Source organism: Plodia interpunctella, chromosome 16, assembly GCF_027563975.2.
Source record: "Plodia interpunctella isolate USDA-ARS_2022_Savannah chromosome 16, ilPloInte3.2, whole genome shotgun sequence".
NCBI classification, from domain to species: Eukaryota; Metazoa; Arthropoda; class Insecta; order Lepidoptera; family Pyralidae; genus Plodia; species Plodia interpunctella.
This window is the reverse complement of record NC_071309.1, coordinates 9,029,711-9,046,723: the sequence shown is the minus strand read 5'-3', so window position 1 is coordinate 9,046,723 and position 17,013 is coordinate 9,029,711. Positions and strand designations below refer to the sequence as shown.

Genomic DNA, 17,013 nt, shown 5'->3' with positions numbered 1-17,013 from the left:
GCCAACAAAACGAAACTGTTTTTGTGCCAACTGGTTCAATATAACAACGTGGCTTTGTTTTTTCATCTGATTCGTAGTAGCGTTTTTGGCTCAACGCATTTCACGTGGGCAAAACAATTGAGAACAATGATAAGTTAGAAAAACATACAGTTTTTACACACTCTGTTGTTTCCGTGACGCGCCAAGTCTCGCGCTCGCCGCTCGCGGCTACGTTGGAAGCAAACCACTTGGGTATTTGAACTACTTTTGCAGTTATGATTAAACCAGTTGGATCGTTGAGCATAGAAAACAGTTGAATAAAACGGTTAGTTGAAATAACGCCCACGACTACTACATAATAGAAAAAGCCGCTAGCCGCTTGGTTTCTGTCAATTTTTTTTATTATCGACTGGTCGGTGACGCCAGCACGGACACCAGACCGATCGGTCCTCTCATTCTGGGATCATTTGACCAATCTGTCTGTACGTATGCTTAGATGTTTAAAACCACTGATTCTGATGCTGTTTTTTTAGTAGATAGTATGATTTCTGAGAAAGGTTGATTGATCTCAGCATTTTGATCCTAACGCTCCGAAATCAGAAATATATAGTGTGGAGGCTTTTACCCACCAGTGGGACAGAGAAAATGAGCACCATTACCGGAATTGATCTCCGATAGGACTGAAACAGAGTACAATGTGTAGATTGGTCCTGACGCGATCTATCAGAAACAGCTGCACCGCTTCGGCCGTCTGCATTATATTCGCGTTCTTCATTGGTTTCTCCAACGCTGATTTTATCTGGGAATTAATAAAGAATTCATACATTTTGAATCGCGATAACTATCGAAAAAAATTGTTAATTGTTGATAGCATTTGTAATTTCCATCACTTATTGTTACATTACAATCTCTCTCTTTCTCTCACATCCTTCCAGTTTGTCGAAACGTCAGCTACATTAAATATGTGGCGACCTCGGTGGCGCAATGGTAAAGTGCTTGCCTCTGAACCGAGAGGTCCCGGGTTCGATCCCCGGTCGGGTCATGATGGAAAATGATCTTTTTCTGATTGGCCCGGGTCTTGGATATTTATCTATATATGTATTTGTTATAAAGTATAGTATCGTTGAGTTAGTACCGCATAACACAAGTCTCGAACTTACTATGGGGCTAGCTCGATCTGTGTATTTTGTATTAATATATTTATTTATTTATAGTTACGTGTTCAATGCGCAAAAGTTAAAAACCAATTCATGTTTTTCATTCGCTCTCAATTCAGCTTGGAATCTTCCTCATGGCTGAGAAACATGGCAATTACATGGACTGAACTACTGAAACACACTCAATTACTTTCTTGATACTATTAAAGGAATCGTTTACCTTCTCCGTTTCACACAGAAGATGATAATCAAGTAGAGGACAGATTTCCCCACGTCTTTTCCTTCATCGGAAAGTTGTTAAAGAAATAAATATTCTTAATTTTTATAGAGGGAAAGAGAGCGTATTTCGAGTTGGCGTTATTTTGGGTCGTTGGGCGACTGAGACTGCAATAAATGGACGAATTGCGGTCCCAGTCGCAAGCAAGCAAGTGGTGATCGATGAAAACTGTGCCATACATGACACAAACTAGTGCGTGCGAACCTAAGATCGATTTGAAGGCGGAATAACCATTACACCACCACCGCTTCGAGGAAAGAACGGTAGTAGTATACTACAACAATCGCTCACGTCTTCAAATTCGTCCGGTTTGAATAGATTGGTGACCTCGCCGCTGCTGAGAAGGTTGTTAATGATTTCAGTGAAGGAATCTTCCACAATTTGCGTGTCGCTGAATATGAACGTTGTCTTCTTGGCGTCAACTCCGGTCGACGTGTATAGGAGCTAGAATATAGTCTTTTGTTTATGCTACTAGTATTAAAAATTTACATGTATGTATGTACGTTCTGTCACGCAAAATCTGCTGGACCTATTGTTATGAAATTTAGTAACTACAAATTACTTTCACAACTAACAATCAACCAGTGTGCAGGTTTCCTCACGACGTTTTCCTTCATCGGAAGCAAGTGGTGGTCGACGAAAAGTACTATACACGAGTCAGATTGGTATACAAACTCATGTGGCTCGAGTAGGATTCGAACCTGGGACCTTTCGATCCACAGGCCATCTTAGCCAACACCACAAGCGCTTCTACAATTTATAACTTTAAAAGCACAACAGTTATTACAATATATATAATATTATAAAGAGAAAAGATAACCTCAAAAACTACTGGACCGATTCTGATGAAATTTGGCACAGATATAGGCGAAACCTTCAGGAGTGATACATAGGCTACTTTTTCAATTGTAGTTTTACCAGAGCGAAGCCGGGTCGGGCCGCTAGTAAAATATATACTAACTTTCAAGTCTTCACGGAAATCCTTTATGCCGTACGTCTTTGTGACGACTACTTGGAAGGAATTGCACTCGCAGATGTAGGAGGCCACGCGGGTCAAGCTCTGACGACCAGACCCACCTGACAAACAGAGATCACTTTTTATCATTATCAATCAAATTCAAATTCAAAATTCTTTATTCAATTTAGGATGATATACATCACTTATTGACGTCAAAAAAATTACTTAAACTAAGTCTACTGCCGGCTTCCAAAGCGCAAGTGAAGAAGAAGCGGCGCAACAAACTTCACCGCAGCCTTTCCTCCAAGGACGTCAATTAACAAATATAGGTCTTATATATATATTAAAAATTAGGAGGACGAATTTACATCATTATTAAAAATGTTAAAATTTGAATAAATAAATAAAATAAAATATGTATTTCCAATAAAATTATTGAAAATTGTCACACAAAATATATATATATAAATAAAAGCTAAATGTACAAAATGTACGTAATAATGTCATAAATCAATTACATATGTTATGAGGATACTGCACCATGCTTGGGCCAGATATTATCCCCACCAGTACCTATTATAGTTTTCCAATACACAATGTAGTCACAGTCTTTTAATATATTAGGACAAATCACACGGATTGAGCTAGCCCCAAAGTAAGTTCGAGACTTGTGTTATGGGATACTAACTCAACGATACTATATTTTATAACAAATACATGTATAGATAAACATCCAAGACCCGGGCCAATGAGAAAAAGATCATTTTCCATCATGACCAGACCGGGGATCCAACCCGGGACCTCTCGGTTCAGTGGCAAGAACCTTACCACTGCGCCACCGACGTCGTCATCTACTAACCGAAAACGGTGGCCACCAAAATCGTCTTAGTAGACTGACTATTGACTTGTGTAATGGAAAACTGTAATACTTTGAAATAAATTCCTTTCTCTAGTGTAGAATAATTTAGAAAGAGGATTTTTTTTAAATTTTTAACATTAGTAAAAATCTTTTTTTTAATAAGTTAGAGCCTTCTAAGGCGTTTTTTAAATCTTAATTCAATAATTTAACTAAATGTAAAAATAGGGCAGTCTCACCAATCCCCACACACAGCACATGCCCCCTCGGCTGCGACACCACTCTGACGATACGCACAATGTGTTCGATAGCGTCTTTGAATAACACCAGTTCCATTTTCACGACCCCTGGACAGCTGTTGTACTCCTCCATTTGATTGAGGATGTACCTGCATATGTATAATAATACAGTACAGTACAATAATATTACAATACAATACAATAATAATTTATTGCACAAATTAGTTACATAAGTACAAAATGTAATATATAATGACATGATGGATTATATAAATTCTACTTTTTCATTTTAATTTTCACAACACATTTAGTACAAGGAATACACAAATACCTACATATATAGTAAAACTAACTGTTGCCGCGACTCTGCCCACGGTCTAAACGGCCACAAAATATATACATATCTCAAAGTTTCCAGATTTCCAAATCGAGCAGTCTTCTTGGGGTCGACTTTTACATAATCGGTCCAGCGACAAAAAGACAGACACTTTCGCATTTATTATATGAAATGTAAAAGTGACATATTAAATGAATAAATAAATATATTAGGACAAATCACACAGAGTGAGCTAGCCCCAAAGTACAAGACTTGTGTTATGGGATATTAACTCAACGATACTATATTTTATAACATATACAAACCATATTTTATAATAAACATCCAAGACTCGGGCCAATCAGAAAAAGATCATTTTCATATTCATATTAGTCACATATAGTCGGAATGATGAAGACACATTTTCGATGTTCGATACTCCACCAACGGATTCCCAGTATAGGTGTTCTCTAGCAGGGTTTTGACGTCAGGCGTCGCCTATAGCCTCTTAATCTTTCATATTGACAAGGAAAATTGACCCGGCGAGCAAAATTAGAAATATTTTAAAGTTGATTGCTTGTCAAATTTTTATATCAATAGTATATCCGATTCTCTTAAGTGGAAATCCCTAGTCTCTGCCTGCCCTCATAGGAAACAGACGTGATAATATGTATCTATATATGACTCTTTGCTTTACCTTAGGAATTAATCACTGAAAGTAAGCAATCTTTCAGTTGGTCCAAAAATGGATGCGGATCATGCCACATTACAGGGACAAACAGATATACTTGAAAAATACAGTAATTTAATTATATTCTATAACAAAGTGCTATTAAAATATTAATCATGTTTTATTACTTCCCCTCTTAATCATAAAAAATATGATTTTTGTTCGTCAATGTCAATGACAAAAGATACTATAGCTTAAAGTAAGCTTTGTCTATTTTACGAATAAGAGGGTACATTGCACAAATTCATATTGACAGCAGAATGACTAACAACCGATTATTCAAAAACATGTGAAATAAAACCGTCTCATTCATATTAACGTTTAGATGTTTCTGCTTAAAACCCGTGCTTCATATCTTAATTTTTCACTCATTTATTCAGTACTTTTAAAAAAGCGTTTTCAAAAGCGATTTCCATTACCATGTATACATTAAAATTTTCTCGTATAATCGCGTAATCGTATAACCGTATAATATAGTAATGTAAAATGTATAGACCACAAACATACTTCCTTAGAGCGGCTGGGTCGACAATGTCGTCGTACACCTCGAAGGGGTTGAGGAAGTGCCCAAAAAGGGGGGGACTCTTGGAGGGGCAGAGAGCGTGGAAGGTCAGCTCAAAGTGTTTGCCCAACATGTCGCCCACTTGGTTCATGAACCAGTCGCGGTCCCTGTGGAGGGGAAGAATTATTACACACTAGCTTTTGCCCGCGGCTTCGCCCACGTGAATTTCACAGTATAATCTCGGTAATTCTTTAAGAAAAATGATGTAGAGTCATGTTTACACATGAAATATACGGAACCTCGTGTAGATCGACCCTTCGAAGCTTCAAGATAATAGACTTTCAACAATATGCTCATGATACGAAACCGTCAATCAAACAATTAAAAATTATAGTTGTTGAAAATTGTACTTATCTTTATATTTATATAGGTACAAGGTATTATTAAATACCTATAGACACGAAGTGATTAGATACGGCACCTTGGGTATATGTTATGCATGTTATTCGAAGTTTCAAATTAAATTAACACTATTAATTATTAGTGTTAATATGAACACAATTAACGAAACATTGAAAAGAGTGCTCGTTAGGACATTTTCGTATCTAAGTCACAGTGGCGACTGACGATAACTCTTAATATCAACTTGAGACTAAGGATATACCCAATTAATTTTATAACAACCGTATACACATACATATCAAGCCGGTTCCTATACGCTTAGAGACTAAGGATCTCAAACCGCCACAATGCTGTCAAATCAAAATTTAATCGGTTCTACTAACTTTTCTTCCGTAAGACGATCTCCAAAAACTCGGAAACACTCGTGTATCCAGAGCCGCAAGAATCTCGCCTTTGTGTTGGTATAATCCTTGTTGCTACGCAGTAAACCCTAAAATGAAGAAAGAAAAAGTTAAATCGGTCAAAATGTATCGATAATTGCTAAATGTTTAAGAGTCTAAAATAATTCAAGTATAAGAAACAGCGAGAAATTTCTGACTGTTGGTAAAATAACACACGTTTAAGGAACTGAGAATTGGCCTTCTTTCATTTAATAAGTATCAATACATAGCAGTATATAATTAGTAATCCTCGTTGCCAGATTTAAATATTTGTAATTTAACTCACGCGCAATAAATTAATATAATTATTTCAGTAAATAAATGAATAAATTAATTTGTTCAACATTAATTGGCTCATAAATAAAAATCATAAATATATTTTTTTTATATTCCATTGTTTTAATTTAATAAAATTATATGCTGCGTTTCTCCTTGAACATATATAAACATAATAAAAAACAACAAATCTGGGGGTTAAAAAAGGGTTTACCTGTTACCGAGTTAATTTACCTGGAAAATTTTAGATATATCCCTGAGATTGAACAAGTAATGCATCTTGCTCGGCGTCGGCAGGAGCTTAGCGACGATATTGTTAAACATGTCAATCGTGGCTACCAGTACCACTTTACCTGCATACCACGATTTGCCATTGAATTTTAACGATAACTTTTGTATTAAAGTGTGTAGGTATTTAAAAAAGTATTATTATTGCTGAGTTGTGACATATGTAACAACAGATGGCGCTTGCAGTTTCAGTCGTGTAAGTCAAAAGACATGGTAAAGAAACACTGCAAGCAAATTTTAAACCTCAGTAACGGACAACATAAAAATATTCCTTTAGAGCCATGCCCTATTGGTCAGTCGTGCTACGTGCGTGTACGTTGTAGATCCGTCGTTTTCTACAGGTTTTGATACAGAAGTGTTGACGTATGTCGAAATTTCATACAAATTCTGCGTTGTTTACGTCCGTCCGTCAACACATAACACGCTACTTAGACACTGCTACAAAAGCCATTGACCTAACATTGGGAGGATTCATCAGTTGATTGTGTTCAAAAGGATCAGATAAGATTTACATTAGCTTTCAGAGGCTTCAAAAAAATCTGGAAATTAGTATCTATCAGCAATCCTTATTTTTGGACCTGGATAGAGGTATATTACGATATTCTAGAAATAAATACATTTGATTAAATTCATGAACAAGTTTATTTGTTAGACAAATTATTTCGCTACAACTTTTGAACGATGGAACAGATTTTCATGAAACATGGCTAAGAAAACTCGGGATAAAATTATCTATGACACAAAAAAAACTAAAATCAGCTCATCCGTTTGGGAGTTACGATGCCACAGACAGATACACAAACACGTTAAACTTTTAACACCCCTAACTATAACTTTTTGCGTCGGGGGTTAAAAATAAAATTAATCAATGCACGAACCGACAGTCTTGGTCTCCTCGTCAAACTCCATCAGATGCTGACTGAGCATGGTCCCAAATATCTTGACGAGCTGCGAGTGCGTGGGCGGCGTGAGGTAGAAGGGGTGGAAGCACGACAGCAGCCGCGGCGGCAGCGGCGAGCGGGCGCCGCCGGGCGGGCCCGCCGCCGCGCACAGCACCATGTCCTGCGGGACACCGCCGTCGCACTTATGTTCTCCTGGTACCGTGCTCTATAGACGTCTCTCTCATCCTCGCGTGTTTCCGTTGCATTCGGAGCTGTGACGATCCTTGTACCCCGTTACAGATGTCTCTCTCATCCTCGCGTGTTTGTGCATTCGGAGCTGTGACGCTCCTTCTTCCGAGTCGACCGTTCTAATTGCTAGCTTATTTTTTTTTTTATTGTGACGCTTCGAAGACCAGTTTGCGCGTAAAAAATCTCAACAGTTAAATTTTTAAGATTTACCTATCCTTTTACAACCGGCCCGCTTGACTCTACCCTATTTGGGGATGCTATTGCTGCCTGTCAGCTGTAAAGGCATGACGTTTCCCTTATTCGCCTCGTGAGTGGTCAATTATAGGATGTTTTTTTTTATAGTCAGATTCCTTTTTGTCAGTTTTGAAACTTTCACTGTTATCACTGTTGTGAGTGTTACCGCCTAACAGAAACCTTTCAAATAATGCTCTCCTAGTATTTCAACCCCACCATATAATACGACAACGTCGTATTCTTTTACAATTAGTATTTTGTGCAATAGACCCCTTTCCTCCTTCCACTGCCTGTTCTCCTGGTATTAAACTATCAAATCCCGGCTCAATCACAACGGTGCTGAACTTTTAACATAATATTATCCCCTAAATTGACTATTATACCAGACTACAGGTCTAGGTCAGGTAAACACTCTTGTAATTCACCTTGACATTCTTCCGCCATTGCTTGGCCCTGTCGTACCAGTAGCCGTAGTCGTGCCACAGCCTCACCAACTCCAACGGCGGCTGCGATCCGTAGTTATCTCGCACTGGCATGTTGATATCGTCCATAAAAGCTATCATCTTCTTTCCTATATAATTCGAGTATGAACTTCACTTCCCTACATATTATAAAACCAAAGTCCTCTACCGCCTCTGTCTGTTCGCGATAAACTAAAAAACTACCGCACGGATTATCATGCGGTTTTCACCAATAGATAGCGTGGTTCCTGAGAATGGTTTAGGTGTATACTTTTATTATGTTCTTACCCGAGCGAAGCCGGGACGGGCCGCTTGTTTTTTTTAAATAAAAAAACTTCGTCTTTATGGCGGAAATATAGTATTCTAGTATTTCGCGTATATTCCAGCATAGCGCGTTAGTTTGCCCTAAAATAGGACCTTTTTATAATATACAAGGCTATTTATGTGCCCCACTGCTGGGCAAAGGGCTCCGCCTTATTTCCTAAAGAGATGACGGAACTATATTGATGGTTTCCTGCTGGGTTGGCAACAGACTGCCGTCGACGAGTGATTTGTGTTTTTGTATGTACATAATAATTATGTAAGAAAAAAAAAATTATACATAAATTTATATTTAAAAATGGTAAGCCCTTCTGGCATAATAGGGACCAACACTGTTTGAATGAGTTTCTTTCGGCATTTCTTCTCAGCAGTGGTCGTTCCGAAATGCTAGTAGTTTGTAGCGTTGGTAAACATCATTTAATTTAGAATATGACGTGAAAAAGTGCCTGTGAAGGCCTAATTTCTGAATAAATGATTTGATTTTGATTAAGTTTTATCTACACAATCAATTAAAAGTACAGAGGACATAGGACATATATATAATCCCCGAAAAATAACTGTTCCCGTTGTAAATACGCGGGCGAAGCCGCAGGCAAAAGATAGGAAATACATAATAGTACATGCCTCCAGCAGGGACATAGTTTCCTTTGGTCCTCTTCTCCAGCCTCGCCTCGATGATATCTTGGACGTTAGCGGCCGTGGTCTGCGCGGACATGTTCAGCACTTGTTGGCTATATCTGTTCGAAATACATATTTATTCGCTTCAGAAACCTTTTAGCTGAAAGCAATTCTGATTTCATCCCATAGACACACACACACATACACAAAAAGGTTTATTTATTTGTAAATGTCATACAATTTACAGAAGAATCAAAGATTAATAAACTTTTTGAAAATAATTGAGATGAAAAAATTCTGAAATCGAGCGGGAATTGAACCCGGCGTGGGTTCAATTCCTGTCTATCCGGGGACTGTGCTCTTGATTAACCAGTGAGCTATAGAGACCATGCCAATTCGGCCGGAGAATCGGCGCAATAAACTTCACAGCAGATAAGCATGTATAACATTTAAAGAGCAATCAAAGATTAAATAAACCATTTATTTTGAAAATAACAATGAGTTTTAAAAAAAATCTGGAATCAAACGGGACATTGAACCCGGCGTGGGTTCAATTCCCGCTCGATTCCAGAATCGTCTATCGGAACAGTGTTCTTAACCACTGAGCTATCGAGACTATGCCAGTTCGGCCGGCGCAATAAACTTCAGGTAAAAGCGTTTGTGTATTTGTATATTTGAGGCGGGTAATATCCGAAACTACCGAACCGATTTCAAAAATTCTTTCACCATTAGAAAGGTACATAATCCAAGATTGCTATAGGCTATATTTTATCTCAAAATTCTCACGACAGCGAAGCCCCAGGCGTCATCTAGTAAATAAATAAATAAATGTAGGTGCACAACAAATTACAAATTCAAAATTCTTTATTCAATTTAGGATGATATACATCACTTATTGACGTCAAAAAATTACTTAAACTATGTCTACTGCTGACTTTCAAAGCTCAAGTGAAGAAGAAGCGGCGCGACAAACGTCACCGCAGCCTTTTCTCCAAGGAAGTCAATTAAAAAATGTAGTTTTTATACAACTAACTTGCTGGGGTCCAGGCTGGCCAGCGTGCCCTGGATAAGGAAGGTCTTGCCGGTGCCGGTGGGCCCGCCCACGATGACGCCGTAGCCCGCCACCAGCATGTCCAGCGCTATTATCTGCACGCGGATGAACTCCACCGTCGGCACCAGGATCATGTGGAAACCGAGACTGGAACGCGTTTCATTACTTATATATGTGACTAGATTTTGCCCACAACTTCTTATGTGAGTAATAATGCGTTTCCCGTGAGAATTTCAGGAAATCTTTTCTTAGTGCAAATTTCAGCTTTCTATGCCCAGTAGTTTTGGCTGTACGTTGTCTGTCAGTCAGTCACTCACTCAATAAAGTATATATTGATAAAATGATAAAATAACAGACTTGACACCAAACCGAGGTTTTGTTTTTGCTGCCACTGGATACCACGCAGTTGTTAGCTAATGCTTGCCGTCTCGATTAAAATTGTTAGGGTCATGGTAACCCCTTTAGTATATGGTATCCCTTAAACATTTAAACGTGTGACAACACTTGTATTTTGACGTATCCGGTTCACTTCCTTCTTCCTTTGAATCTGTCATGGCCGGACGTGCTATCCGAGCTTTTATATTAATTAGTGTTTATTATTAGTTCCTTGGGATTTGTATAGCTTTATTTTAGCAAATAAATGCTTATATACGAGGGCTGCTATTTATGTATCCGGAACTGGCCAATAATTCTAGAATATTTAAAAAGTAATTACAACATTTGAAAATAGAACTCTTCGGCTAGAGAATAAATATTTTTCATGTCCCTGTCATTTGTTTTTTTCAATTGGCGCCAATTTTGAAAATAGCTTGTCTTCATTGCCATGGATTTAACTCGTGAACATTTTCGCGCGATGATTTATTATGATTTTCGGCGTGGATTAACTCAAAAACAGTGCATCGAACAACTGATTTTAACTTTTGGAGATGAAGCACCATCGAAAACCACTGTGTATTATTGGTTTAAGGAATTTCAACGTGGACGGTCTATGCTCACGGATGAAATTAAGGAGGGTCGTCCTAAATCGGTAGTGGTACAACAAAATATTGATGCTGTGCGACAATTAGTAATGCAAGATCGTCATGTTACATACCGCGAGATAGAGGCGTCTCTGGGCATTAGTATGACGAGTATACACGCGATATTACACGAACATTTAATTGTTAAAAAAATTTGTTCGCGTTGGATTCCGCACAACTTGAGCGTAGATCAAAAACAGGCTCGTGTCGACTGGTGTAAGAAAATGATAAAAAAATACAACCGTGGCACTGTTTATAATATCTACACAGGTGACGAAACCTGGATCTATGCTTATGACCCTGAAACTAAACAGCAGTCAACGGTGTGGGTCTTTCAAGATGAACCGAATCCAACAAAAGTTGTTCGTGCGAGAAGCACTTTAAAGCAAATGGTCGCTTGTTTTTTTGGTATCAACGGACATGTAGCTACAGTGCCACTAGAGAATAGTAGGACGGTTAATTCTGAATGGTACACCACCATTTGTTTGCCAGAAGTCTTTGAAAAAATACGAAAGAACAACCCACAACGCAGAATCATACTTCATCACGACAATGCTAGCTGCCACAAGTCGGCTGAAACAAATAATTTTTTGGAGGGTCAAAAGATTGAATTGACGGGTCATCCGCCGTACAGCCCCGACCTGGCACCCAATGATTTTTATTTATTTCCAAACATTAAAAATAAATTACGTGGTCAACGTTTTTCGAGCCGCGAAGAGGCCGTTGATGCGTTCAAAACACACGTTTTGGACATACGTCAATCAGAATGGAAAAAGTGCTTTGAAAATTGGTTTCATCGTATGCAGAAGTGCATAGATCATCGCGGAGAATACTTCGAGAAACAATAAAACCATATGTAATAATATATGTTTGTTTAATTTTGTTATTCCGGATACATAAAAAGCAGCCCTCGTACAAACTACTCCGTGTTTGCCTCTCGTCACCCACACTACACTCTGCTTCAATCTAACAGTTTTTTAACCTTAAGTTAACTTAAAGTTGCCTTACGAACTAATCGAGTGTAATAATGTCGTTCATTCGACAATATTTGCGTGAGATGGAATTCAATCCAGTGGTTGGCTCGAAGAAACTAAAAAAATCTCCAAAGTCACTCACTTAGGATTAAACCGCCAGTTATCAGGCAACTTGTCCTCCCAAGGCTTGAACTGCCTCAGTCGCTCGTCCACATAGTAATCGTAGACAGTGTCCTTCAGTGGGAATATGCCCTCGTGTTCGCGCACCCAGTTGTCCAACTTGCGCCGGGGCTCGTCCTCCAGCGTCGAGCATACTGACCAGATCATGCTGTATAACACGTTAATTAAAAAAAATACTTATTTAGAAACATAGTGTAATTTATATACACAAACAAGCAGGCAGCGTCGAAATTCAATCGTCAATAAAATTACGTCATAAATATTATTTATTATAACCCTAGGCAAATTCTATCAGTTTCCGTCAGTTTCCGTCAGTTTCCGTCAGTTCCTGTCAGTTTCTGTCAGTTTTTATCAGTTAGTTTCAGTCAGTCAAAATCATTATGTGCAAGACACGCGACTCACGCGAAGAGGAAGCGCATCTTGGAGAAGTTCTCGTTGTCCTCCTCGTCGGGCTGCGGCGGCGCGGGCGGCGGCCACAGCGCCAGCAGCCGGCACAGCGCGCGCACGCCCGTCAGCTCCTGTCCGCGCACCGACGCGCCCTCCGACAGGTGCAGCCGCTTCAGCTCCAGCACCGGCGTCAGGATCAGCAGGAAGTGGCGCCGCAGCTGTGGGGGAATCGCGACTGCTTGATAGATAAACTCTTTATTGCACCATTTTCAAAGTAGTTGATATTAAAACACAATGAGTGCAAAGGCGGCCTTATCGCTAATGCAATTTCTTCCAGCCAACCTTTGCATGGAAAGAGAATCGAGTAAACTAAGGGGCGCAGTAAACTTAACAATAATAAATAGACTGCTAGACGTGGCTTGTAGTGTCACTCATAGTGTTGCCAGCACGGTGGGTGACACTACGGGTGACACTACAAGTTGCTTATTTGACCTCGGGTCATTAAATACCAAATTTCTTGCTTTTGTTTCAATCAGTGATTTTTACAAGTATGGACTGCATAAATAGCATCAGTGTTACACAGAACTACTACAACTTTTCCTTTTCCTTTCAAAATCGTATACCAAATCATTGTCACAAAAGCTCCATACACTTTTTTGCATTAGAAAAAGTATGTAATTCGACTAACTGAACTGAAGCCAATAGAGTGAATCACTATAATAATACATACTATTATGTTTACTGCACCCGCTGAATTCACTTTCAATCCATATTGAATACGGGAAGAAATTGCATATGCGAAACTGACTTTGCGCTTATCTATGAATAGTTATAACTTAGTAGCGACCCGTCCCGGCTTCGCTCGGGTAAAAACATAATAAATTATACACCTAAACCTTCCTCATGAACCACACTATCTATTGGTGAAAACCGCATTAAAATCCGTGCAGTAGTTTTTAGTTTATCGCGAGCAGACCGACAGGCGGTAGAGGACTTTATTTTATAATATTATGAGTTTCTTTCCGCATTTCTTCTCAGCAGTGGTCGTTCCGAAATGCTAGTTTGTAGCTGACGTGAAAAAGTGCCTGTGAAGGCCTAATTTCTGAATAAATGATTTGATTTTGATATGTAAGGTTGTTTTTTCTGTAAAAGGCGCAACAAAGGGGTTCATATATCTGCCTCACCATCTCCTTGTACTCCGGGTCGTCGACCGTGTCCAGCCAGGAGTTGACGAACGGCCACCAGCCCCAGTCGCGGTAATCATTGTACACCATGCCGTTCCGGGACACGGTCGCCGGGGACGCCACGGCCAAGTCCAGCGTTTCTATCAGCAGGGACACCTGGAAATACATTCGCCATAATACGTCCAAGAGTAGTCGCCATCAAGTCAGATACTTTCAAATGTCAAAAACAAGAGTTTTAACAAGTGACTTAACGTTCATCGGAGTCAAAAAAACGTTCCAAACATTTAATGTATATATAAAAAGTTGGTACCTGCGCAGGCATTGAAATCCTCTCGCTGTTGACCAAAGTGAGTAGTTTGTTGTCGTCCATGACAGAGTTGAGGTTCTCAATCCATATGGCGTCGACCGGCCCGTCGAATATGATCCACTTCTGATCAGGGGATTCATCTACAAACGACATTATCTCGTAAAGAATTTGTGACTAAGAAGCTCTAAGCTATTAGTCTAGTTTTAGGATGATGCCCCTTATTGACGACAAAAATTACGTCTACTGCCGACTATCAAAGAGCAGGTGAAAGGTCTGCGTAAAAACGAAAACATTTAGGCTTACAATGTATTTGTTAAAGAGTCCAGTGTCCTATAACGTCCAGTCTAACAATGTCGAGTGTTAATATTCGAAACAGTCCAGTGTCCTATTCGTCCAGTCTTCTATTACGTCCAGTGTCCTATTATGTCCAGTATACGCAATGTCTAGTCTCTCAGAATAGCAGCAAATATCCAGGTACCTCACTCTCATCTATATCAGCCGCCAAACAGCAGTGCTTACATTGTTGTGTTCCGGTTTGGAGGGTGAGAGAGGCGGTGTGATTTCATGGTACTGTGGCAAAAGATCCTAGGACAAAAAATTTGCAGCTCGCCTGTGACAGCCCTGGTGTTGCACGCTGCGGTGACCACTTATCATCAGGCCGCATGCCTGTTTACCTGCTTGGTAGTATAAGAAGACCATACCTTGGCAAGTGTTCCTCATAATGGAAGATAACACGCCATCTTTCCACTCCCCTGTCGCCAGATTGTACTCCCCGTACAGTTCTCCCAACGTCAGAGCCTTGAATGGAATACAATTTATTGTTTACACACAATATGTAGCACAATGTATAGCTCGATGAAGACCGCCTCTACGAAATGTGAATAATGTTGTGAATAATGTTGACGTGGCGCTTGTAGTCTTAATATTAGCATTACTGTCCTTTTTCGTAAGTTCATTTTCGTTGTCCGCTTATATCAATCTTTTACAACATCAATAAATATAATGACCGAACGGGTGTTTTTATGCCGACGCCAATGAATGTAGTATTAACTGTAACTAAATTTAACTACTAACTGTTACATAAATCTGGCGTAACTTATCATTTTTCAACACCTATAAAACAATTTTTAGCGCTTTATTTGTAACATATAGGCTATCAGATAAGTTGAAAACTGTGAAAAGTGTTTTAAATCGAAGAATGCAACAGATTAAGGACCTGTTTCACCACTATCTGATGAAGTATTATATTGTAATCAGATAAAACAGCAAGATAAATTTGACGTGATTAGTCAGACCCATCGTTGGGTAGCGCAAGTTTCGACTTGAAACCGGTCCTAAAACACAAATACAATACTAATATAAAATACTAGATGATGGCCCAGGGCTTCGCTCCCGTGGGAATTTTGAGATAAAATTATCTTGGATAATATACATTTCTAATGGAGAAAGAATTTTTGAAATCGGTTCCGGTAGTTTCGGAGATTACCCGCCTCAAACATATAATAGTATAGATATAATCACCTTAGGGTTCATGGGGAACACCTGCACGTTAATGAAGCCGGGCACCTTTTCCCGCGCCAGCCGGCTGAGGGTCGCCGCCAGCATCTTCCAGGAGACAGTTTTAGCTGTATTCGTGTCGCCCAGCAGAATACTAGAGTGGCGGGAATTCTGCAAGCAGAAGTAAACTTGAAAATATAATAGGGATGAGAGTATACTGAACCCGTTTAAGATGATAAAGAGATGAGAGTATACCAAATAAAGTAGTACTTTGCTATTTAAACGTCTAGCACATCATTCAGCCTACTGAAGAGTGGAGACCAAGAAAAGCAAGACAACGGACAAGTGTACCCAAATGAGAAAATTTTCATACAATTTCCCAATCCAATCCAGCTAATCTCCAACATAGCAGGTAACGTGATTGGGGCGAACATGTGATGAGGGACAAGGGAGTTTCTCAGAGCGTTTCGACCGCTACGATCGCGCTGTCATTTCAAATGTTGACAAAGACAAGAATTACTTTTACTTCATATACACACACATTATATTTACAGATTAACTATTTTAAGGTTCTTACCTTAAAATAGTTAATCTGTACTGTAGTAATGTCAATTTTATGGATACTTCATTTTGGAAATGATTCCTTCTTCCTCGAGAAAATTGACGGATCGTATGACAGCGCAGCCGCAGTGGTCGAAACGCTTTGCGAACCACCCTCGATGTCAGCACTTTTCTCTGAAGAGGTCTAAAGCTTAATCTGCCAAATGGACACACCTTAGTCTCAAAAGTCTGGATGACCTTATGCAAGGCCGCCCTCACAGGCTGCAGCCCGACCAGCTTCATCTCCGCAGAGATGGCCGTCTCCAGCATCTCGTAGTCCAGCGTCGGGACCTCCACGTCTGGGAATATGTCCTGCATGATGCCATCGAACAGCGGGACGTCTTTTGCCGTCAGTCTAGCCACGTTCATGTCCCGCATGGCTAATATTACCATCTGTTCGAATAAATAATTACACATTTGTAGACTTCGATTCAGAAGTCCGTATGAAACTGTTCTGATCGCAATATCAAAATGCCGAAATATGCACTAATAACCAATTTTACAACTCTTCTCATCTTGTAGGATTTTATTAATATCGTGCAAAAGTCTGACATGATTTATGTGTACCTACCGCCATCTAGTGGAAATACAAAAATTTAAAAAACGCGACTGTCGTGCGACCGATTCAGT

The 17,013-nt window shown here is 39.4% G+C and overlaps 1 protein-coding gene across 5 annotated transcripts in view; it reads right to left on the bottom strand.

Annotated features, from left to right (window-relative positions):
* The window catches only part of LOC128676797 (dynein axonemal heavy chain 2), a 63,332-nt gene that overhangs the window by 23,224 nt on the left and 23,095 nt on the right, over positions 1-17,013 (bottom strand). For all 5 annotated transcript variants that reach the window (XM_053757146.1, XM_053757145.2, XM_053757143.1 and 2 more), the window contains 18 exons: positions 16,558-16,776; positions 15,808-15,954; positions 14,988-15,084; positions 14,290-14,426; positions 13,980-14,135; positions 12,811-13,013; positions 12,371-12,556; positions 10,218-10,382; positions 9,191-9,303; positions 8,210-8,355; positions 7,299-7,482; positions 6,367-6,485; positions 5,800-5,906; positions 5,020-5,181; positions 3,467-3,615; positions 2,375-2,490; positions 1,705-1,857; positions 639-778 (listed from right to left, as the gene is read on the bottom strand). In XM_053757146.1, coding sequence (XP_053613121.1) covers positions 639-778; positions 1,705-1,857; positions 2,375-2,490; positions 3,467-3,615; positions 5,020-5,181; positions 5,800-5,906; positions 6,367-6,485; positions 7,299-7,482; positions 8,210-8,355; positions 9,191-9,303; positions 10,218-10,382; positions 12,371-12,556; positions 12,811-13,013; positions 13,980-14,135; positions 14,290-14,426; positions 14,988-15,084; positions 15,808-15,954; positions 16,558-16,776 — 2,699 coding nt within the window. The remainder of the gene's footprint in view (positions 1-638; positions 779-1,704; positions 1,858-2,374; positions 2,491-3,466; positions 3,616-5,019; positions 5,182-5,799; positions 5,907-6,366; positions 6,486-7,298; positions 7,483-8,209; positions 8,356-9,190; positions 9,304-10,217; positions 10,383-12,370; positions 12,557-12,810; positions 13,014-13,979; positions 14,136-14,289; positions 14,427-14,987; positions 15,085-15,807; positions 15,955-16,557; positions 16,777-17,013) is intronic.